The sequence below is a fragment of the Haplochromis burtoni genome, unplaced genomic scaffold (genome assembly GCF_018398535.1).
Source record: "Haplochromis burtoni strain Fernald_Lab_line unplaced genomic scaffold, NCSU_Asbu1 Contig_258, whole genome shotgun sequence".
Taxonomy (NCBI): Eukaryota; Metazoa; Chordata; class Actinopteri; order Cichliformes; family Cichlidae; genus Haplochromis; species Haplochromis burtoni.
This window is the reverse complement of record NW_024582619.1, coordinates 20,838-45,907: the sequence shown is the minus strand read 5'-3', so window position 1 is coordinate 45,907 and position 25,070 is coordinate 20,838. Positions and strand designations below refer to the sequence as shown.

Here is a 25,070-nt window from a genome sequence, read left to right as displayed (position 1 = left end):
CTGTAAAGGTTGGGTTTTGAGGAAGTCACAGGAAACCAGCTGAAGTGAGATTGAGAACTTTAATGAAGTGTTGTGCAGTTGGAGGTTAGACTTGAGCTCACAGCTAAGATGAACCGATCGCCAAGAAATGTGGTGTGTGGGCAGATGAGCAGTCACGAATCATCATGATCTTCGTTAAATTTATGAGTAATCTATTATGTCTACATCAGCGGTCAGGATTTCTGTGGAGTGTCTTTGCTGAGTACTGCCTCCATGTAAAAGACACACACGTGCCATCTGACAGCAAATACGCTGTTAATCCAGTCTGGCACACAACAAAAAGAGCTTAAAGCCTTTTCTTAGTGTGTGATTATGTATAAAGGCTTGCATGCTGAGTGCAATTGTTTAGTTGAAGTGTAATCCGGATGGCTTGGCAAGTCTGAAGGAATCAGCCACTCAAACCCAGCACACACATCCCACACTTTCTTCTTTTCTTTCTTTTTGCTTTTGTTTTTTTGAGGTCATGTTAAAAAGCTACGACTCCAGAACTGTTGTCATAACCACTTTATTAGTTTTTATCCACCTATTTCACAATACCAAAGAAGATCCATGAAGATGCAGATAAGGACAAGCGCAACACTGTCACAGCCATCAACGACCAAACAAAACCGAGAGAGAGAAACAGAAGACAAAGACGACGAAGAAGAAAACTCTAAAAAAAAACCTCTGACCATTCTTTGGGCACGAGAGCCCTGGCAGGCACTTTACAACAGGGTGTCAAATTGTTTGCGGGAATGATGGATTGAGGTAATAAGTGAACAGAAGCACTGAGTGTATCTTAACCACAGTTCATTTTGCTGCACAGTGTTGACTGGATACATTTTTTAGCGTAGCTGGACGAAGCAAGAATTAAACCCTCGGCCCTCACAGTGCATCTGGTTTGCTCTTCCCTCCTCTATTTCCTGTGATGTCCGCCTCGCATATCCGCCTCAACTCCATGCAGGCCATTAAGCGCATCCATCTCAAGCTGACTATGAAAGATTCTAATCAAATGCCAGACATCAGAGGAATACAGCCATGTGACTTTACAGATTCGCCGCAAAAAAAAACCCAAAACAAAACACAGAGCATCACAGTTTAGTTAATTGTCTGTGAAGGTTCTCAGTCATCCAGGTCATCGTAGTCTAAGGAGCTTAGAAACAAAACGCCTGGACTTCTTTAAGGTTCTTTAAGGTTCTGAGCTCATCGTCTGGGAAGGCCCACTCACATCCTGGGCCATCAGACCTCAAATCACATGATGGGGTGGGGCTAGGTTTCACAATGAGCTCACCTGAAACCTTGGCTAATTGTGACCTACACCCATTTTCACACCTTGGCTCATGTGATTAGGTAGAGGATCATTAGGGGGTCCATTGTCCCTCTTGGGGGACACTCCCACAGAGCTTAAATCTGGGACACTCCACCGTTTGACCCTAAAACTGAAGAAGCTTCTCAGATGAGAAGTGAAATGTCTTCAAGCAAGTTTAATTAATTATTTAAGTAAAAAAAAGTCCCTTACGATCAACTTTGGAAAAAATGTGCTCAAAATCAAGCAACTTAAAACAAGGGAAATATATATATATATCCTTCATTAAATGTAAAAAACGGGACTCAAATGCTTCCATGGTGCATAACTATCAATAAAAAATGCCAACAATCTAATGTAATCTAAAGGCTTAATGATTTTACTGTCTATTTGTTTGGCTTGTAGTTCTTCAGGTTACTTAAAAGGTGGCAGTAGTTTGACTTTACTGTCGCTCAGTGGAAGCACAGTCTTCCCTTCAGGTTGTGTTTTCTGCACAGAGCCAGCTGTTAAGTACAAAATGGCCATCATGGAATCAGTCCACCTCATACCCTCCCCCTCAGTCTGTGAGGATTTAATAAAAACATGTGTAGAGTGGGGCAGTGTGGAATACGTACACTGTAATTTTCACCAAAAAAACAAAACATTTACATTTCATTTGATTTACATTCAGTGATACCACAGTTATATCGTAATACCAGTTCTCTTAGTGGTGCTTAGTTAGACATGACGTTTTATTTCAGGGGTCGGCTGAGAGCGCTGTTTTATCTAAGCTGCAAACAATAAGAAAAGAAAAACGCTGCAACTTCACTTTGCTGGGCTGTGAGATGCACGAGAGGCTACAGCAGGCATGGGGCGGGGAGGAGCAGACTGATACAGAGCAACATTAGCAGAAGTACATTACACATTATACATTTATAAGTCCACTGGTTTACCGAATCGTGGTATGCAATATAGAAAAACCGAAAAGCACACAGACTTTACTCGACAGGATCATATACAGTTAAAAACGGACCAAACTCGGTTTCCCCATTGAGTAATAAAAATAGATATGACCACTAGAGCATGTCAGAAATCAGCTGTAGCATCATAACACAACCAGCTGGACACGGGATGAAGAAAAGATGGAATTTTGTGTCACTGTGTTGCAAAAAAACAAAAATGGAGAAACCCTTAGATGTGGCATCGTTAAAGGTTCTTTCCATGACTGCACTGAAACCTGCAGGAATAATCTCGTATGGCTGACTGGCCCAAGAGATTACCATCTAAACCACAGATTCCACTCTATCAATGCAGAGTCTCCGTTTAAACACGTTCACGCCAGAGGTTGATTGACCCATGCAAGCCTTCACTAAGGTGATTCTGTGACTAAGCTCACTGTATCTCACTGCAGAAGTAAACACATGAGCGTGGACACCAACACAAAGAACAGAACAGATACACCACGCTTGACAATTTAATAGTCCACTGGTAGTAAGCTTACCAACCCCCAACAAGCAAATTATACTGGATGCTCCAACTTGGATAAAAACTCTTTAGACTCTTCAATTCACTCCTAAATTGACCTCTCAAGCATGGCTGCCCTCTCCCAGTCATTCTTCACTGTTTGGGGCCAGAGGGGTTGGATCTCTGGGCAGCGTGGCACGGGTCCAGGGACTCCTTGGTGGCGCCGCCGTAGACATCTACGTCGTGGTCGGTCCAGGGCGCGATGTTGCCCAGGGCTGAGGAGCTGCAGTCGGCCACGGCGGCCACCTCGGCTGGCTTCAACACCCGGTCCCACAGGTTAAACTGAGAGAGCTCCCCGACCAGGGCCTGGGAGGCATCAAAACGTCCACCCAGTGTGTCCTTGGGTAGAAGAGATAGCACATTCAGAACTTCAACACCAGCCATTTTAAACATTATTACATTATTATTTGTGGTGGGGGGGAAAAGAACGATTTCCATTGGAATATCGTTTGGCAGCAGTTTGCTTTACAAAGTTTATAATTAACATTAAGTAAATAACGATTACCCACTTCTTTGGATAAATACCAAAACTATGCTTTAAATGTCAAATCAGGTAACTGGTGAAGGCACTGAGCTAAAATAAAGTTTATTCTGCAGGAAAATATTAAATTTTTTTCCTGATTTCGCACAAATACAATTAAAAGTATTAATTTCCCTCTTGTGTCCTGGGATTTTTCTCGATAAAATCAAGTCAACACATCTCAGCCAGCAGCAATCCATCAGCCATCCTCAGAGGAGATTAATGAAATACTTGCTCCCTCTCGAAACTATCCATCAAATTACGTCGTGCTCCATCAGTGTTTTTGTCTTTTATGCAAGGACAAAAGAGCTGCGGGATGAGCTTCGGGTTGTTCTTCTGACACCAGGGAGGGATAATGTCGCATTTCGTAACCATTTTGTAATGTAGTTGTTTCGCTAATGAAGCAGCCAAGCGTGAGGATAAACACCATTAGGTTTCTGCCTCTTCATGTGTGAAAAGCTAATGGTGGTTCCTTAAAATAGCTCTCCTGGTTTCTCTGTGTATGTTTATCCATGGATCATTCACCTATGAATCATCCATCCATCCATGCATCCGTCTCACCTGCTCCTGTCCCAGAATGAGGACTCCCCCGGGTTTGATTGGGTGCCAGGCCGCCAGTCCCTCCCCTCGTCCCTTCATCTTCCCACCCTGGTAGGCCTTCCAAACCCCATCTCTGAGAGTCCAGCTGACACAGATGTGCTGCCACTCATCCTGTGGCAGGGACAGGGGCAGCTGCGCCACCTACAGGCCAGAGGAAACAGCGGCCGCAGTTAGAATTTCTCAAACTTGCAAACACTGAGCTCGCATTATAATTGGAACACCTTTCACCACGGTAAACCTCGACTACATTGCACTCTCTCACGGGAACTATACAGCAACTATATGAGCAATATTAAAGGAAAACACTGGCGTGGAACTGACTGTTCCTCAATAATGTATGTTTGCTGTGGATCCCGCCGCTATAAATGCAGAAAAACACAAACAGAGGACAGGTTCTTCTTACTTTTAATCGATTTTAATCAAGGCATTTGTTCTGGACAAAGAACAATTTTAGGCAAAGTAATGTTGCAGTTTGCGACTGAATTCTGGCCGTGATAAATCACAAAAAAGTCTGATTTTAATGCTCTTTTTTTCCCTCCTATCTAGTTTATACTTGTAAATTTTTAATGTGTTGTTGAAGTGCACCGTCTGTTTTAGTTTTACGCTTTCTGCATTGTGGGAATACACTTTTTTTGGGGGGGGGTGATCGATGGCTGAAGTGGGATCAACACCAGCGCACACCTGAGGCTGAGAACCAAAACCCAAACTTAATGTAGATGGTGATTCACGTACTGTTTACTCAAACGACAGCACACAGCTGTGACATTTTCAGGTTTGCTTTTTCCATCACTCTTGTAAAACTCAATAAGTCTGTGAGAATGAACATGTTTACATCGCTCACTTTAATAACAGTAAGCCATCAACTATACTCTACTGTTCTGTAAGACATCGTAATTAGTTTCCTTGCAGGCTTCTGTGCTTGAGTAATTACAAGGAAACCTTAAAGGTTATGAGATATTAATGCTTTTCCCGACAAGAACCATTAATTTTCCCATGTAAAATGCTCTGACTTGTCCCAACGTCCAGATATTAGCACAGGTACAACAGACAGGTAGGTCTGAGAAACCCTCGTTACCTTGTCGTTGATAAGCAGCTCCACGGGATTGTGGACTCCCTGTAACAGAACCAGCTCATTGGGCTGCCCCGGCACAGAGTAGGAGAAGGGGGTCCCAATGCCACCCTCTTTGGCTTTGAGCCATAGGCAGGCAGTGAAGGCATACATCTCAGTAATCTCTTTCCTGACCAGGCCGTACATGTAGTTGGTCCGCATGGGGAAGGAGATGACAAAGCCGTCAGGGAACGGTGGCTCCGTCATCGCTTTGGAGACACACATGAAGGAGATGAAGAGAAAGAAGTTAGACGCTGTAAAGCAGACCCAGAGAGAAAACAGCGAGCGATGATTGCATTAATTTATACAAGGACACTGAGGCTTCCCTTCTCACTTGTCTCTGCTAGTTTGCGCTCAAGCCCACACTCGGGCGCAGAGCGCTTGGCAAGAGCTCAGATGTTACAGTTAATGATCACCCTCTCTAACTCGAGGCCACACTGCAGCTCTTAAAGCTGAGAAGATGTAGAGGTGGTCAGAGAGGTTGGGAGAATGACAGAGTGGTGAAAAAAAAGGGGATAAATCAGCGCTTTTTCCTATTAACCTTCCTCTTGGCACCTCGCAAACTCTCAATCTCACCTCCGAGCGTCCACTTCTCCCATTATCAAAGAGCGTATACTCCTTTTTCGAGAAGCTTTCACCTGCAGTAACCTTATTTCTGCTCAGAAAATCTGCAAATAAAGCCCTTCAAAACCAACGTGACACATCCAGACCTCGTTCCTGACACCCGCAAAGCAAGAATCCTTCCCATAGGTCCCCCGTGAGGATGAAGATTAAAGCAGGTAAAAGCAGCGGATGATTTCAGATATATTATTCTCTCCTTCCTTTATTTTATTTTTTATTTTTAGCTCTCAGCTCTCACTTTGACATTTTCCCACTCTTAAGCACTCATTAATCATCTAATTTTAATCTAAAGCATATTCTCTGCTGCTGAGATGACCCAGTTCACCAGCAGAGCTCGTTAAACTTTCATTTCAGCCTTCTCTTGCAATGCTCTGATCTACATTCAGCTTGATGTTGCCCTTGTCTTACTACCCTTTACATCAGTTAATCTGTCCCTTCCTTCATTCATTTAGCCAACAATGTCATGTCTTTATTTCGCCTCCTCTTTTTTTCCTTTCTTCCCACCCCCATACTCACTGTGTTCCAGCTCGGTGACACGGTGGCTGACGTTGTCGATGCCCTTGTTGATCTTCTCATGCTGGCCCTGAGTCTCCTTCCTCATGGCCTGTCTCTCCTTCTCTAGCATCTTTATCTTCCTTTCCAGCTCCCCTTCCAGGTCCTCCACCCTCCAGGTGCTCTTTCCACGCCCAGGGGGACCCTTAACAGGAGGCCTGGAGGCAGAGGAGCCTGGGGAAGCAGGACGGCGGCCCCCTGGGGCAGACCCTGCAGATAGGGAGGAAGTACTGCTGGAAGGCGGAGCTGGAGCCTTGCCGGTGTTACCAGCTGTGCTGCTGCTGCTGCCGCTGCTGCTGCCGCCACTATTTACACCCACAGATGTGTCTGTGAGGTTCAAAGCAGCAGGGCCTATCTCTGCCTGTAGGAGAGAAATAAGAAACACAAGGTCTGTGTTAGCATTGATGCTAGTTATTACTGGTTAGACACATTTAGAGAACAAATTTAAAAACAGCAGATTTATGACAAGGACATAAAATGATTCAGTAGGTGAGTAATGCTACAGTTCCAGTGACAGTTTGGAAGTAATATATATATATATATATATAATGATAAAATATAAATACTAATGATAATTAAAATAATAGGAACTTCACTTTGATCCAGAATGAGCTATTGGGGACAGATGTCACCTGTGTATTCACAAATGAAACCGGGCACACCCACACTTAATGATGTGTTTATAATATAATAAAATGAATCATAATTTGTTCCTCTATGAATATTTGAACCCACTTAACTCCATGAAGTAGTGGGATTTGAACCCACCCAGATCTAACCACCGTGTGATTTGGAGATAGTCTACAAAGGAATATGTTTCACTTTTCTCTTTGCAAAAGTAGCATTTTATGTCTGATTGTAAACATTAGTAGCATGAAACACTTTCTATATTTGCTTACACTTAGTGTAGTTTTAGAGTCAGGTTGGGAGAGTGGCAGAAGGATTGTAGATTACAAACCGTGTTTTGTGTTCACTGTTCAAAAGTAAAGTCACGCTACTATTTAACTGTTTTGGCTTATTACATGTGGCCCTTTAATGATTACTTTTCTAGAGTACAACCAATCAAATATCATATCAGCCGATATCACTCACCTATTTGCTGATACTGACATATCAGCAAATAGGTTTTACAGCTGAAGATAAATGAAAAGTAAAAAAGCAACAAAGACGTGGGAGAAACACCCTTCAGACTTGTTAATAATGTTGATGTTACATAGTTTGTCCACCAGAGGGCACTCTGCAACTTCCTTGTTAGCCAGTGTTTGGAACACCAAAAATTCATCAACCAGCTGATTTGAACAACTTGTTAAAATAACAAAAAGATTATTTTTAAAGTTCACTGTCATAAATAACTGAAAACAATAAATTTTAAGCAAATCTGTTTATGATTTGTGTTTTTTAAAAGAAATATCGATTGATATATTGGATTTCTGAATCACTAAATATCAGTATTACTCTTATATCAGTCTGGCTGAAGCCTTTTCTTAAAATAAATGTTTTCTGTGCTTTAACATCGAACATTTTTATCTTGGCAGCATTTTCACAGCTGCTAACCAAGAGTCAGTCTGCATGGTAATGTTAGAGCTTTTTGTTCAATGTCAAAAGGAAATGACTTTTTTGAATTTCAAGCACTGAAAGACATCCTTGTCAAACAACACAGTGACACTGAATGCAGACTGTCTAGACACAGAAGCATCTCCTTGTAAGCCATTTATCCTGGATGTTGCTGTACTCCTGGCTTTCCTGACCCATGATGTCTGGAAATATCCACCCCAGAATATGTGTTGTTACATGCAAAGACATATTTTCACCATGTAGGCTTTGTGCCAAAAATAATATATTTAGATATGACTCATTTGTTGTCATGAAAATTTACATTGGTAATTGTAAATGACTACAAATTTGAACATTTTATAACAAACCTGTGTTTGTTATATGTTATATGTTTGTGTATATTTTTACATGGTATTTATCTAGATTAATACTTGGTTTTCTATTTAATTGTTCTCCTTTCTTTTATGTAGTTTTTTATCTTACCGAGACATCTGCTTACTGTGATATTTTAATTTATTAAGCTGTATATTTAACCACATCATTCTCAGCTTATTTGCTTTTTGGGATGAGTAAATTATAATTTGCCATATTTCTTTATGGCTTTGTCGCAGCTTTATCTTTAGCACTAATCTTGCATCACCAAAGCTTCCTGTGAGCTGATTTTTTTCCACGTATGCTTAATATGATGTAATCATTTAGTTCTCCTTTGCCAAACATCTGCCCTGATCTATGTCTCAAGATCTGAATCTTTACTTTGTAATTAAATCTTTGGATTACACCCAGCCTTGCAGACGAGTCCTTTCCCAAGATTAAATGAAAAAAGCACAAGGACTCTGAGCTCCGTCCTCCTCAGAGCGTGTTGTCCAGATGTCAATGACCTCTAATCGTATTGATCACTTTCAATTTTTAATGCTGTTTATTTGCGCCTTAGGTTGGGCGTAGAGATGCCTTGAGCAATGTCAATAAATATTAATTAACTATTTTTTATGAGAGCTGAGGGTGAGAATATTGGCTAAAAGTGGAAAATGCTGTTAAAAAAGGCTGTCAGTGCAGTTCCTATTCACTGTGGGGATATTTGTGAAAAATACATGAACAGATTTAACATAATGGCAATGAGCAGAGCCCAGTCCTGTCTTTATTGCCTCTAAATATGGCTGCCATCGATGTTAGATGTAGTGGTGGTTTAAAACTGAAATGAAACTGCAGGGAAGGGGCTCGACTAATAAGGCAGCGCCATGGAGAGAGCTTTTGTAGCAGCCGGGCACTGGCAGTATTAGTAGCCTATGCAGAGCATAAGTTGAAAAAAGAAGGTGTTGGTGGAGGAGCTGTAAAGAGAGAGCGAGCTGTTAGTGTGGATGAGACGGCTTCGGGGGCGATATATAATATCAAGAGAGTTGCTGAGGCAGGACTGGATGTGGACGTCCAGGATATAAATTCTCACTGACGGAGACAACCTTGTAACTGACTGTGCTTGGAGAGCACCAGCAGTGATGCAGCAGTGTTTGTGTGTGGGTGTGTGTCTCAATCTTTGCACACACACACACACACATAAAATCTGACCCCCCTACTCCACCTCCCTCCTTCCTGTCCAGCCAGCTTCATGTTTTATTTATGTCTCCATCCTGCTGTGGGAGATGCGGTGGTACAGGGTATGAGGCAGCAGGGTGGGGGGATGCGGAGGAGCGTGAGGGCCAGCAGGTGGAAAGATTTCCCATGGGTCCGTGTGGAGCTTGCGCAAGAGATCAGGGGTATCTGTGTCACGAGTTAGGCTACTTGTCAGAGGAAAGAGGAGCAGAAGATAAAAGAGGGAGGGGAGAATGAAAAGAGGTGTAGAGAGATAAAGACCAGAGCCCCTCTTCAGGCTCAGAGAACCAGCAGAGCTGTGGCACTTTAATCTGAATCATAAGTCAATTCTAATGGTTAGTCCTAAACCACCACAGTGGATATCAAACTAAAATTAGGATAGATCTTGAAATGAGCCTAATTTAGACTGAATGGCACTGACTCATCTGCTAATGCATCATTCTGGTGCCTCTCCAAATCTCCCGCTGTCAAACAAAACTCAGACAGGAGGTTAATCAGCGACAAGCCCGCACTCAGCATCCCTGTGTTTACCTCCAGTTTCTCAATGCGATCCTTCAGCTCCATGATGGCCCGGGCCAGCTCCTCCACGGCCCGCGCCGTCTGCAGCTGTGCCGCGGCGGATGAGGTCACATCATCCCCGGCCATGACGCGGCGGTTCCCGCTCCAGACCCCGATGCTGCGCTCCGGGATGCTCCGCTCGTCCTCCAGGCCGCTCTCGCACTCGCTGAGCTTCCCGGTCAGCTCCCTTATGGTCCTCTGGTCCATGAGGATCTGGTCGTTCTGCTGCAGGACCATCTGCCGGAGTTCCTCCGCGGTGGTCCGCAGGTCTTCATCCCCTGTGCCGTAGAGCGGATCGTCCGCCTGCTGCTGCTGGTGGTCCCTCCGCTGCCTCAGGTCTTTAGTCTTGCACTCTCCCACCGGCACAGGAGTGCAGATGAGTCGGCTGAAGCTGAACTGCTTCGCCGGCCCTCCACCCGTCTCCTCCCCAAGGTTGAGCTCGTTCAGAGTGGGAACCTCCACGCCGATGCCGCCGAGTCCGTTTCCACCATCGTACGACTCCGCGCCGTGCAGAGCGCCCAGCGGCCCGGCGTGAGCCACCGACCCCGGCTCCAGAGGCTGGAGCAGCGACTCCGACGTCAGGGTTCCGTTATCGCTGACGAGAGCGGCGCGTTTGCGCGGATAAACGCTGGCAATGATGCAGATGACCGCGCCGAGGAAGGCCAGAGTGCCCGCTCCCACGAGCACCACTGCGAACTTCATGGTGACCGTGAAGAGCAGTGATGTAGATCAGGAGTTCAGACACAAGGTGACACAAACACGAGCCTGCAATAAAAAACAAATACAAATAAAAATCCTTTAAAAAATAATTAAAAAAATAAAACAAAAACAAAGACTTGTCTGGGCTTTGGAGGCTGGAACTCAGAACAGCATGTAGGAAGACTGCAGCCCGCCTCAATATAATCTCAGCCTGACGTGTCAAATAAAGTCGCCAGATCTTTGAGGCGGAATGTGACACTTACTGTAGGAGCGGGTAGATCCGGGGCTCTGCTGCTGTTGTTTCCTCACCACCCTCTGTGTGTACCTAATGTTGACGGCACCGCGCTGTCTGGAGCAGAGATGCTCCCTCTCCAGTCTCCGTGTTGCTAAGCTGCTCTCCTCCGCGCGTTACTATGGGGATCTCTCGGAGAGGAGGAGCGAGGCTGTGGGCATGCGCGGGTCAGAGCCTAGGTGAACCTCCAGCAGCAGCCGAGCAAACAAGGCGATGATGGATCAGCGTGTGACTGCGCTGCCTGAGCGCACATCCTGTTCTGGAGGCTTGGAAGATAAAAGGAAGGAAGGGGGGGGGGGGTAGGTGGGGTGGACACATTCTTAAAACTTAACATAAAAACCGATGTAAAGAATCCAAACTGCATTGATAAGGGATGCAAAATCCCAGCGTGCAGTGCACTTTTTCTTTCACAACCATGTGTACAGCCTGAGTTTATTTACATGCGACATCTGATGTAAGAAATCGCACATAAGACGAGCTGCAGCAGAAGTGGAAAGGCTGGATAGTGTAGAGGAGAAGAAGAAAGGAAAAACAGAGACGTGGGACCTTTAACACCAGGGTTTTTATACTGAGTAGGAGGAAGAACATGTTTTCCTCAAGAGGCAGTCCCGACTAATGCAGCACTAACGCCAACAGGAATGGTCTAACCCTGACCCTCTGTCCTCTGTGGCTCTGTTCAGCAAACAAATCCTCTCCGCTGGATGGAGGAAAGACTTTTACAAAGTTTTCTCTTCATAGCAATCCAAATAAATATGCATATTTAAATTTAAAGAAAAAGAAAGACATGTAATCTACCACTGTGAAAAGATCTGGTAGTGTCAGTGTTGAGAAGGGAAAATAAAGCTATTAATATGCGATTCTTGCTTTGTAATGAAACAACTAAAATCAGTGAGGTCACTTCCCATGACACACCTTTCACCTAGCTTACACTTTCCAGAGATATCTCACAAACACATACTTGCCATATCCACCCGTGGCCCGCTGCTTGGATTGCAGAGAATGAAGCAGAAACTTTTCACTGTGTTTTACAGCAGCAGCCATTGTGTTGTGAGGTCTGAATCATCTGCAGTTTTATAGCCTTCTTACTCACACAGACATCATCGTGCTTACGTCTTCCCCTGACTTACAACAGAAGTCGACCAGCTGAATGTTGAAAAACTGAGACATATTGTTGAAAGTGCATTTATTTTTCTCAAGCAAGCTCTGGATGCTCATCACGTCTTTTGAAAATACATGTTTTATTCAACGTTTAATTTCAGAATGAGCCTGTACTTAATTACACTCAAAGGAATGGAAACAACTTGTATTCTTTTTCTTGTTATGCAGCACTTTTATTTCAGTCCATCTGAGATCAAAGGCCTGTTTGTGCTGTAGGTGGACCATGAATGAGTTTGACAACCCTGGACTTCAGTGTTCTCATTTTAAGGCAGGTCAAACGCTGACGTTTGACACCAAGGTGTTCTTTGCTGTTGGTGTCACGAATTATCGGGTTAATGTCAGCAGGGCTATCTTTGTCACATCCAGCGCCGCTGTAGCTAAAGGAGAATTTGTGTATCTCTGCGTGAATCACCAGCAGCTTCTCACGGAACAGCAGCTTTTGACACCCTGGGATTGCTACATCGTTACTGCAGCAGTGTTTACTGTATTTGCTGTGATAGTGTAGGAGGCGAGTAGGTTTTATTAGCGTTAACCAAAAAAATTAAGGTTGATGGATATGTTCAACAGGTTCAGGGACTTGTTCATTACTTCATTTCTATTTCATTCTTAGCGGCTGTTGATGTCTGTAACACACTTTCCAATAGATATTTCTCTCACAGCTGTTAATATAAGCGTCAGCCTGGACCTCTCGATTCACAGTGACAGTTTTCATTAGCTAATGCCTAATTGCCTAATAATGTGTAGGTTCCCCTTTTGCTGCCCCGACCTTTCAATGCATGGACTCCACTGAAGGTGTAATGTGATATCAAAATGTTAGCAACAGATCCTGTAAGCTGCCAGGTGAGGCCTCTATGAATCTGACTTGCCCAGTACATCCCACTGAAGCTCGACTGGACTAAGATCTGGAGAATTTGGAGGCCCATCAAAACCTTAGAAGCCACAGGCATGAAAGGGTGTATGTGATATGCAACAAAGTAATAATGCCTGCTTGCCTTCTTCCCATAGTGCATCCTGGTGCTAGTTGTTCACCAAGTAAGCAATGCACACAGAGCCCCACCTATGTGATGTAAAAGAAAACGTGATTCATAGAGCAGCCACTTTCTTCCACTGCTCTGTGGTCCAGTTCTGATGCTCACATGTTCATTGTTGGTGCTTTCAGGAGTGGACAGAAGTCAGCACAGGCACCCTGACTGGTCCACAGCTATGCAGCCCCATACACAAGAGTTCAAATAGCTTAGTATCGAACCACCAACCCTCCACTCATTAGCAGATGAACCTCTTGAGGTACAGCCTCCACCCAATAGTAAGTGGATTGCATTTTTGTATAGCTGTGCATAGTAAATGAATTAAAGGTGTGGAGTTAAATCTAAGCTATTTTACAGAGTGGATTAAAAAACACACACTCACACTCTGTTTGATGAACACAAGTGACTTTTTTTAAGGATTTAATTGATGTCTGGAGAAAGACTGTGAAAGCAGCCCCATGTGTCCCACCCAGTCGGGTACAATGATGATAGCATTCAGGCAGTGAGCAGCAGTGCACTGGCTAGATTCACAGCAGCCAAAACATGGTTTCCAACCAACAAGGTTGAAATTGCAGCAAACAATATTTTCATATGGATATCAGATGAACAGATGATTTAGAATATGAAACCAGATCCGCAGCTCCGGCAGCCAAACATTTCCCTCTGCGCTCCTCGTCTGACGTCTCTATTGTCAACACCACTCCAGGCAGCCAGTCAAATTAAAAAGTGCAGCTGTCAACGCTAGAAGATCTAAAGTGAGATTTATCGTCTCAGGGCTGGTTGTGTCAGATTTTGAGCCCATCCATGAATGGCATAAGTGAAAACCTGGAGCAGCTGGTGGCACTTTGTGTTTGTCAAAGTCATTAGAATTCACCGTTTGTTCAAAACGTCTTACCTATCTGTTCAGTGTAAAGCGACAGACCGGCTAAGTAAAACCAGCACTGCCGTCTGTGTACAGTTGGCGAAGCGAATGTAAACACGTCCTCCGACTGCTTTCCTTCCAGTCTGCAGAGCCAACGAAGGCATCTCTGCCTCTTCTTCTTGTGTGCTTGCTCCATAATACAGGAGGTGAGGTGTCACCCATTGATTTTGCAGGGCTTATGTTTGAGAGTGTTTTTTAAAAAAATTTCTCGATGCAGCTTAACCTTGTTAGGAGTCTGTTTTCAGTGTGGAACATTGCAATCAACTTGACCCGGCCTTTTCGCTGTGAACAGGCTGGAATATTTATGAAGCAAAGAGAAAACATTCACTTTTAGTACCTATTTTGCAAGGACACACACAGTTTAAAATTTCTATTTAACAGGATATAAGGAATACTGTGGAACTACACTGCTGTGTTAGTTTTTACCCTCAAGTCAAACTCCTACAGAATGAAATGAATGAAATCACATGAAAAATACGGAATATGTATCTATAACCATCAGAAGCTCAAACACCAAATGCAGATGGGCTTCAGTCTAATGACCAGTAACCCAGATTGTGGCTTAATCTCCAGAGGTGACTGAGCTTGCACTCACTAATGCACATGTGTATGTTATATACACACACACAAACACAAACACACAGATGTTGGCCACTCGTATCAAACTCTGGGTCTGTTTTAGCTCCATCTGGCTCATACAGTAAGCGCCTGTGGTATCGGGCCAGGAAGGAAACAGACAGAGAACCAAAGGCAGCACGGGGAAGGAGTGAAAGGAGACTACATGTGTCTTTCTGTTATACGTCCCACAGTCTGAAGGGTAGAAGAATAAAATGAAATACTGCCTGTGCAAAAGGATGAAGCTGTTTGAACTCGACGTATTCATCTCCACATCAAAACACACAAAGATGAATACACAGGCGTGATGACCTTAATATGACCCCCAACTCTCACAATCCATCTGAGAACACAGATGCTGCTGCTCCACTACTCTGAAAGAAAATGAGCAGCTCAACAGCGCCTCACAGTGGACTCTGGCAATAGTGCTCAAGTGAAATTGGTCTTTTTTTCCAGATGGTCCAAGCAGGATTATTATTATTAGCCATTTCTGCCGTATCAGAGTAAGAACTTATCAGTGTTTTTAAGTAGTGTCAGTACGTACCATCCATGAGTAACTGGAAGCCTTTTCATGCTCTATATTTCTGTAGTAAAAACACAAACTAACTTTCATATATATATATATATTTTTTTAAATGATTCGTTTTCCAATAACAGAACTGGTCTCTATGTGCAGCCGGCTGTGAGAGGCCCGTTACATATCGGTGACACTGTCTGAGAACATTTATATATGTATTATATTTTTGTTTGTGTTGTACTTCGTAGACGTTCCCTGTACACTCTGCCATGTGAATATGAACAAACATGACAAATAGGGTGGCGGATATGGAGAGATTACCTGATATGAAGCTCTGGCAGTCAAACATTTCCTGCACAGTGTCATATTACATATAACACACACACACACACACACACACACACACACACACACACACCTTTAAACATTCCATTAACTCAAGTGCTTTCTGCACAATCCTTTGTCATTGTTGCACTTTTCTGTTGCACTGCCTTGTGTCTGCATCTTTCTGTTCTGCCTGGTGTTGCACTGTTTTTGCAAGTTTTGCACACGTGCACTTTATGTAGTCCTGTGTTGATTTTCTGTTACATGTAGCACCATGATCCTGGAGGAACACCGTCTCATTTCACTGTGTACTGTACCACCGTATATGGTTGAAATGACAATAAAGCCACTTGACTTGATTTCCCTCTCCACCTCTTTTCTGATACAGTTAGGGCCAAGTTTTTGGCCCTTTCAGTCTGACGTTAGGGTGAATTTACTAAGCCATACACTCCTAGGAAGATTTAGCACTTTGTTAACACACACCAGAACACTCCAGAGCAGCAAACTGTTAAAAAAAAGTCTAAAGGTGCTCACACTTGATAATGAATTGAAGGAATTGTGCGTCTGATTAGCAGCAGCCAGCTGCTACTTTTGTTCTTATTTCCTGTGAAAGCAGTAAAGGTACACTTAATTTTTCAGAGGAATTCAGAGTCCTGTGAAATCTATTTAACAGACGGCTGTAGCCCGGGTCAGGTGAGGTTTCATAAGTTGGGCAGATCTGGAGTTGATTTTAAGTGTAGAAGTTGAATTGATGAGCCTAACTGCAGCTCTGCTGTCAGCACCACTTCGGGCACCAAGTAAAATGAAAAACTACAGCTGTTAATTCTACAGTCTGCCTCTTATGTTAAATCACACTAAAACATGACAACAGCCAAAAGGAAGTTTTTTTTAGAGAGCTTTTAATTAAAAGCTTTGTACGAGAAACACACAGAAAGCAACAACAGTAACAGGTAACGTGACACTGAATACATAATCTGTACAATAAGGGTTTGTAAAACATGCTTCTGAAGTTCAGATACATTACAATGTCAGCCTCCAACTCCTCCTCTTTAGCATCAATACAATGTACATAATTCATATTAGCATAAAACCAGACGAAACTGCAGTCTTGACATGTAAAAATCAGTGAGTCCTTCTGATCAAACCCATCTTAGACTACTAAAAAAGCCAAAAGAAAATGGCATTCAAATAAACATCATCACATTGACAATGTTATGCATATTTCAAAAAAAGTACTTAATTACAGTACAAACAACAAAATAATGCTCGTGTCCATTTCGTTAAGCATCACATTTCATACGTTTAAACAAGGATCCTTCTTTTTCTTCTAATTAGTGCCAACATGAATCTAGCACTTAGATCACATAGAAAACTATTTAAAAGGGGGGAAAGAAAAGCTTTAAAAATCGGAAATTATAAAAATCAAGAGCCCTATTTGGTTGAAAGAGGCCACTAAATCGAGTTGTGCTACTCCGTATGACAAAGAATAAGTAAAAAATTTAAAACAAAATTTAAAAAAAACATCACTTAGCAGTCTAATACCTTACAAATCTACCAACTGCAAGAGTCACTTCTATCCACCACTTAAACATATTATAGAGTAGATGAAAAAATCTATTCCAAATTACAATATATCCATTTGAGAAGAAAATAATTCTAGAAAAAAAATAGGACCACTCTGCTTTTACTGTGTCAAATAAGGATTTAAGTAGTGTTATTATCAACAGACATCGATTCGAATTTGAACTACAGACCGTTTTTCTCTTTTTCTTCATATTAATGGATGTGTCATTTTGGAATAAATCCTTCCAAGTGTAACCTATAAGAGAGAGAGTACTGAAACAGCACTGACAACAACTAGAACCATTCAGTATATGACAGGAACGTCGCCTTCGCCTGTTAAAAGACACGGAAAAAGCGGTACTCGCAACTTCTGGAAAAGAAGACGACAGAAAACTTAAAAACTTATTACAGTCTGCGACCCTTAAAGTCACCGAGCTAAAGTCGAGATTTAATGACGTTTTCAGCCGTTCTCTTTGATAAGAGCCAAGTGTGATGAGGTTACAGTTGCCTCGAGTGCAGCCGACGGTGAGCTCTAAGGCAAAGCATGCGGAAGCTTTTAATGTATTCTAACACATACTGTAGATAGAGCGGAGTTGAGAGCCGAAGAGTCTGGGAAGGCCTAGAAAGAGCAGGAGGAAAAAAGAATCTGTGTATAAAGGGGTCTGTAAAGGTTTCTTTAAAGTACGGCAGACGCGTTTGAAGGTAAGGTCAGAAACTTTGATCAATTTCGAGCTTGAGGGATTTAGCTGGAAACAACCTCTGGTTAACGTACACGGCAAAAGGTTTACAGCCAAGAACACAAGGGCGCTGGATCAAACCGTTAGAGATCAAGCAGGTTTTCTAACCATCCAGCTCCCCGACACACCAGCTGTACTGTGATCATACTGAAAGACAGCCTGTCTGATGTGTCTGAAAAGGGGAAGACAACTGTGCCAGCATCCTCTCCAGTTATTAAACAGCGGTCCAAAGGTTTTATCCTTCATAAACGGGTAAAAGCAACAAGACAGGAAACAGGCAAAACGGCGCTTCATTTAGGAAGTAAAAACGCAGTGTGCTGTTTAGACTGGAACATCGAGGTATCCTTGGTCCTCACTGTTCCTCTACATGTGTCCAAGAGCACTGTTTACATTAAGCTGACAATAAGCTCAACTAAGTCTAAAGCCAGGACTTAAAAGACATGTTGGGCCTCAGTTATAGCAAAACAAATCTTGGTACAACAGGAGCAAGAGGCAAAGTTGTCTTACTTCTCATCATGATGACTAGAGTCTGATGGCTATAGGCCTAGATGAACCCTTTTCCACTACAGTAGTGCAGGTGCCCCCTGTAGAACCAGTTTCATGCATTTCCACTACAAGAAAATATCAATGCTGGTTCCAAACAGCCGACATTCAGCAGCTTCACAAAACTGACTGCGCCAAAAGTTGTAACCACCGTTGTCTCTCAAGAAATTCACCAAATACAGATTCTCCATCCCATGTAAATCACCCCAGCCTTTGCTACATAACCCCATGTAATGTTCGGTTATGAATCTGCGGAAATGTAGGCTTTTCGTCGTAAGGCACCCAAGTTGGAAGTGGCTTCGCACCGGCTCTGCATCAGTGGAAAGACACACGCATGCCCTATGGGTAGCAAGAATAAAGCACTTCTATTGACGTTACTACCAGAGCACATACTAATAAAGAACAGTTACGAAGCATAAAAGGACAAACTGGCAAACATCCACAGGACGAAAAGCATGGGAAACAGCTTTTAACCAGTCAAAAGTGGAAGATAAATAGACAAAACTTAACAGTCGCTACATTGTACAAGCCACAGCTGCCTGGATTCATGTTCCACAGATTTGAAACACCTGTCGCCGAGTCAACTTCTATTTTTAGCTGCATTTTGTCGACGGCTTCAGTCTGAACTGTGTTCAGCTCATGGACCTTCTAGACCTGGACAGTTTAAGAAGTTAATTTTAGCGATTACGGCATACAGAGAAACTGTTCAAATTCACTGCAGACCAGTTTAGGGTCTTGGTGGACGTTATGGAGTCGAAGTAGGTGGTGAGATCAGAGTGAAAAACAAGGCAAATATGTAAGAGACTGCAAATGGCAGCAATAACTTAAAAAAAAATTACTGAATTTCATATTCTTTATCAGCCTTTATGGTTGTGCGTGCATATAAATACTTACATGTATATGCATGTGCATTCAAGAGAGCAAGAGGAGAAGGCTTTGGAAAAACTGATAAACCGCACAGAATAGGTTGGTTTTTAAATGATGCAGTCAAGTGCATTTACCTCGCTATTGCATCGATGCAATATCCAAATCCAGCTGTGTTAAGTTCACTGAGTTGAACTTCCAACGAGACTAACAGGTCAGGACACCTGCAGGCTGCTGACAACAGCCTCCAGAGCAGAGCTTGCATCTAAATATTAAGTTTCTTCCACACAGGCCGAGTATGCCTTCTAAAAGTTCAACCTGCACACTAAACGGGCGACGGTTCCACTTTCAGGACAATGTTACATTGTACCAAACAAGATAAACTCAGCATGAAGCAAGTGAAAGAATTACCACCATTTCCATCCAAGCCAAACAGTCAGTGTTGTGCAAGTGGACAAAATATGGCAACCGAAATGCCAAGAAGGGCGTATTAGCTGCCCCATCTCAAATTTATATAATTCTTCTAAAAAAAATATGTCAATTTTTTTAAACTATTCAATGACAGGGCGGTGTTGGGTTATATTTCATTACTCATTACACAAATATGGACATACCCTTCAAGGTAAAGGTAGAAGAGAGCTGAAGTGGCATGACACTTTTTTTTTTTCCTTTCTTCAATGGCATTTGACTTCATAATGTCCGTCCTCCTATGGCTTCGCTGGGGAGGGGTCGTCGGAGGCGGCGGTGGGAGGGGGGGAAGAGGCATTTTCGGGGCTAGCAGAAGGTGAAGCGGGGCAGGAGGCAGGGGATGGGAACTCTTTTATGGTGACGGTGACGAGGTTGGTGGTCACATCTGTGACCACTACATCCTTGCAGCTCGGAGCCATTTCAGGGTGCCAGTCGGGGTCTCCCTCAGCGGGCACCCTTGGAGGTTCGGTGGGGGCAGAGGTTTGGTCCCCGGGAGCGGCAAGGGGAAGCGTGGTGGGCAACTGGTGTTTAGCCCTGCACTGGCGAGGATTTTTCCTGCCTTCCTCTGAGGGCACCGTACGGTCCGGGGCGCCCTCGTCCTCTTCGTCTTCCAGGGAGGAAGAGGGAGAGGAGGGGAGGAAGGGGGATGATGATGATGCAGCCTGGTTTGCATCTGAGGACGCGGCAGGGGTGGAGGACTTGGTGCTCTGGCTCTTCTGAGTGTCTGCGTGAGGTTTGCTGGACTTGGGATCCTTGCTAGACGGCGAGGCCCCAGTGGAAGGCTGAGACTGGGCAGCAGTAGCATTGGTGGGAGATTTTCCTTCAGACCCACTGGAGCTGGAAGGAGAAGGAGGTGCCTGGAACTGAGAAGGGCTGGTGCGGCTTTCCCTAGCTCCTGTGCTGGAGCATGAGCCTGGGTGGGAGTGAAAAGGCACAGGTCCTCCGCACTGCAGCCCGAATGGCTTCCCGTACATCGGGAACCCCAGCATCTTCAAAGGAGGCTGGAAAGGTCTATATGGGGCTTCCCTCTTCTTCCCAATGATGCGATTGCGGGATGGGATGTTCTGACGTCCTGCCGAAATATTCCGACCCCCGGCCGCTGTGCCACCCCGGCCCGCTTTGTCGATGACCTTCAGATTGAGGATGATTCGGCCTCTCTTGACTTCCCGGGGTTTCACCCTACGGTTAAGGATGCGGACGGTTTCAGAGAAGGGAGAAACGTGCATGCGGGACGGGAAGCCACCAGGGTTGGAGAAGGTGGTCGCCATGGGGTCTGTGCGAGGCAGAGGGCGCCGGGACATCCGGTGGCAGCGGTGAATGTCTTTCTTCAGTTTGTGTGTGGCCGCAAGGGAGTTAAGTTTAGGGGAAGGTGCGACAGCCGAGCTGGAGGACGACGGTAAAAGATGCGCTGAGGCAGAGGAGGAGGAGGAAGCTGCCCGGTTAGAAGTGGACGAAGTAGGACGCAAAGTGGTCTGGCGGGTGTTTGAGGCTCGGCTGCCGCTCTCTCCTTTCTGACCGCGAGCCTGCGAGACAAAGCACATTTAAGAAACCATTTTTGTAGAGTGAGCTTTTTGAACCTCTAAACATGTTTACTGAGTGATACACAGCAACAGCAGCCACTTTTAAACATTTGGCTAAAACATCTGGCTCAACTCCAGCACCTCGGACTGCAGCTAACCCTGGTAGCTCTTGCTCTGCTCTTCAGCAGTGAGTGAACCAGATCTCCTCCAGCTCATTCTAGCTACAATTCTGGAGGGTGGAGCTGAGACTATGTAACCATGGGCACTCACTCAAGTTAGTTTTTTTTGGCAACACTAGAGTCACAATGATTTATATCAGCCATTAAAATGCTTCTTGGATGACAGCGTTGTAACTAATGCCTCAAAAGTGCACACTTTCCAGCTAATTTAGCTTATATTAGACTAAAGTTAATTTGAGATCAAAAGAATTAAAATTAACTAAATCGGCAGTTACAAAGAGAAGTTAATGCACCCAACACCACAACGTTTAGCCGTTCTGAATGTAACTTCAGTCAGACGTGTCTCCTTTGTAACTCCATTTATTGTTGTTGATATAAATGACCCCCCCCCCTTTCACACGGCTTTCTGAAAGCGTTTTTCTGTGACCAAAGGTTGCTGCAGTATGTGCCTCAGGTGAAATGTAGCACAGGACAAACGTGTCCCTGCCGCTCACGCTTCTTTTCATGTCATTTTCCAAAGACAAAGCATGCACTGTATGAAGATTTAAATAAACTTCAGACACCGCTTGAGGTTCAAGTAGGTTGACCTTTTTCTCAGCTTTAACAGCAGAAACCACAAACAGAATGTTCCACTTTCCTGCAGGGTGGTGATGCAAACTGAACAAAGGTACAGATTTCAACAAAGCTGCAAATTTAACTCATGCAAACTAGTCATAGTTTCCAGTCCACTCGTCAAAATTTTAAATATGATTTTAGATGCAGCAGCTCCTCCCTGTGGAGGAGCATAAAAAAAAAAAAAAAAAAAAAAGGTACCTTAATTACAAGGTTCTTGGGTTTTGGTCCCCTTTTCTTTGGCCCGTGCAACTCTCTTTCCCGCTCTCTAAAAAAGAAAAAAAAAAGTAGTGACAGTTAGAATGGCAATGACCACAAATGAAAAGACACACGCAACAAAAAGAACAAGAGAACGAGAGCAAATAGAATGACTCAAAGGAGATGACAGACATGAAAGCTGTGGGTGAGCGTGGGCAAAAAGAGCATCTCTGCAGCCATGTCAGAACACAGCTAGGTTTCCTTTAAAAACAAAACAAAAAAACAACCTTATTCTTTGCTCTTATTTTCATCAGGGATAATGTTGAAGAAGGACAGGAAATGTAAGAGCCAGCGAAGAGAGGAATGACATGTAGCGAAAACACCGTTTCAGTCATTTGTTGTATCCCCTGCCTCCCATTAAAAGTTTTCTGATACTTGAACTTTACTCTAAACATTTCCATGAGCAGCACGAGCATTTCAAAGAGCTTGGCAACAGACAAAAAGAAGTTCGGTGCAGATTTTTTTTTCAATTAGGCAGCAAAGAGGAGGAATGTAAAGACACGAAAGGGGGATGCGGGGGGATGAAAGTATGAGTAAACACAAGCACTTAGAGGAAGAGACACTGGAAGTAATTTAAAACAAGAACACATGATAAAAAGGTAAATGGGGGCCGGGGGACTGAGCAGACATGCTTTAAACTTTTCAAGATAGGAGCCAAAATATAAAAACAAGCAAGAGAGAAAAAATAAATACATAAATAAAAATCAAACTGATTACTCAAAGCACACGCAGGGCTCCTCATGAAGCAGCTACACTCACTTTTGCTCAAACCCCAAAATCAGCCTGTCATCCAGGATGTTCTCCTCCGGCTCCCAAGTGCTGTGCCTGAACACAAATGCAGCAACATGAAGAAAAAAGCATGCATTCATTTTTGCTCCAAAGCACAGTCAATATGCACTTTTCAGCTGAATCGAACAAATGCTTGTGTCACATTAACATTGTGGATTCAAGGCACTCACTTCATTGCCCATCCTTTCCATTTCACCAGGTATTCGAGCCTTCCCTGAAAGAAGAAGACAAATGTTAGAATTACTAAAACAGTTCATATGAGAATAGATTTTTTTAAAAAGGAAAAAACACAACAACATTCAAACACAGGTTTTGAGTCTTTTAATTACAAATAGGATATTCTTGCCTTTACACCAACATGGGAACAAAACTCCACATGCTGTTAATGCACAGCAACACCAAATCTGCAATGCAACTGAATGCACTTTAGCACATTTCAGTCCAAGTTACAGAAGATGACTTCATTTCTTTCACGTCTCCGCTAGGGTTAAATCTTCCTATGTTTTATAATAAGATCAAATACATTTCACGTTTAGGTATCGTTTATGTGAAATCTACGTTTGTTCGTGTGTTGCAAGTGTTTTACAGCAAGGATACGCTAAAAACTCCAAGCAGGGACTTCTGAAGCCATTGGCCTTGCTGGTTAACTCTGTATACCGGTACTTCAGAAGGCAACATGCCATAATGGACAGAGTCTCTTACATGCAAAATCCTGAAAACACATTGGAAACTCTCAAAAGTCCTTAATCAGCTATGGTTGAAGACTCCTTTCCCATCACCGGCGTAAGAGAACTTGTGCTTCTGCAACCACCTTCATAACTCGCACGAGAAAGTAACAAAGTCAAGCTGTCGTTAATGTGGCAGCTACACATAAACTGGGCTATGAACCGCTGACTGTGACCGTATAGCTTTAGCTACCATTAGCTGGCAAGCAAACCAGGCCTCTCAGTTTCACAGCACAGTCCACAATACCATCAGCGGGGCTAGCGTGTCTTTGCAGCCACCCCGTTCTTTGTGTTGTTTTTATTGCCCTGTCGCTGCCTCAATGTCCGCGCCACGAGTCATAAGCCTCGCTGCTCTGATCTAGCTCGGACTAGCAAAGTAAAAGCAAACGCATGAAGGCCTCTGCAGTATTACATAGGCGTAAGATGACAGCCCTGAGCCTATGGACTAAAGCAGTGCCGCGCTGCCGACGGGGAACATCTGCACGTAGTCAAAACACGCGGGACAGTGGCGGCTGTAGCTCACCTTACGGACGCGGCGTTTAAGTATGGCTTCCGCGGCGAAAATGCGATCCCCCGCCGCCGAGAGCTCCATGTTTCATACCCGAACTGAGCTACCTGTCTCGGTGTCCGTCTCTCCAGACGACAAGCTCCGCTGTCTGCACGGATCGACCAAACCGTGCGAAGGGCTGCACACACACGGAGACAGCACAGCAGCAGCGGCGGCGGTGCGACCTATCTGGTCGCCGGCAACCCGAGGAGAAAAAAAGCCCGCGCGGCTCTGAGCTTTAAACATCAGCGTCAAAAGACACGAAAAGGTTATTAACGTTAATTAAATTATTACAGACCTAATTAGACTTCATACAAATGTTTTAACACCGAAGGTCATCGGAATTTTACATTGTATTTATATTTACATTTCATAATGTTAACTGGTTTAATAATATTTGCCTTATTCAAGTATTCAGTCACACATTTGAACCAGTGGGCAATTTAATCAATGGCTCTTTTCAAGCGTCCCACTAAGCCACGAAAATTGAAAATTCCCTTCTATGCCATGAAATTGACAAATTTTATTTCCATTACTTTGTTAAACATGTATTTATTTAGTTAGTTATTTTAAAGATAAAATAAACGTCCGACATTTGGTTTGAATGCAAAACATTAGTCCTCCAAGTTAAAAATTCCCTCTGGTTTAAGGCAAGAAGCTATTTATGAAACAATTAGTAGTAGTGGGGGGGGGGAAATCGATACAGCATAGTATGGCAATATTTTGCATGGCAAGATTGTATTGATACAGGCTCAGAACATACTGATATTTTATTAAATCACTTAAAAA

The 25,070-nt window shown here is 43.6% G+C and overlaps 1 protein-coding gene across 1 annotated transcript; it reads right to left on the bottom strand.

The window, feature by feature from the left end:
- Positions 1–1,434: 1,434 nt before the first annotated feature.
- nptxrb (neuronal pentraxin receptor b) lies at positions 1,435–24,498 on the bottom strand. Its single transcript, XM_042227405.1, has 10 exons — positions 24,258–24,498; positions 23,180–23,223; positions 22,980–23,045; positions 22,164–22,230; positions 19,894–21,174; positions 9,898–10,650; positions 6,193–6,589; positions 5,023–5,264; positions 3,909–4,088; positions 1,435–3,166 (listed from the first exon to the last, which is right to left on the bottom strand). The coding sequence occupies exons 1-10, from the start codon at positions 24,324–24,326 to the stop codon at positions 2,921–2,923; spliced, it is 3,345 nt and encodes a 1,114-aa protein (XP_042083339.1). The 5' UTR covers positions 24,327–24,498; the 3' UTR covers positions 1,435–2,920.
- Positions 24,499–25,070: the final 572 nt, after the last annotated feature.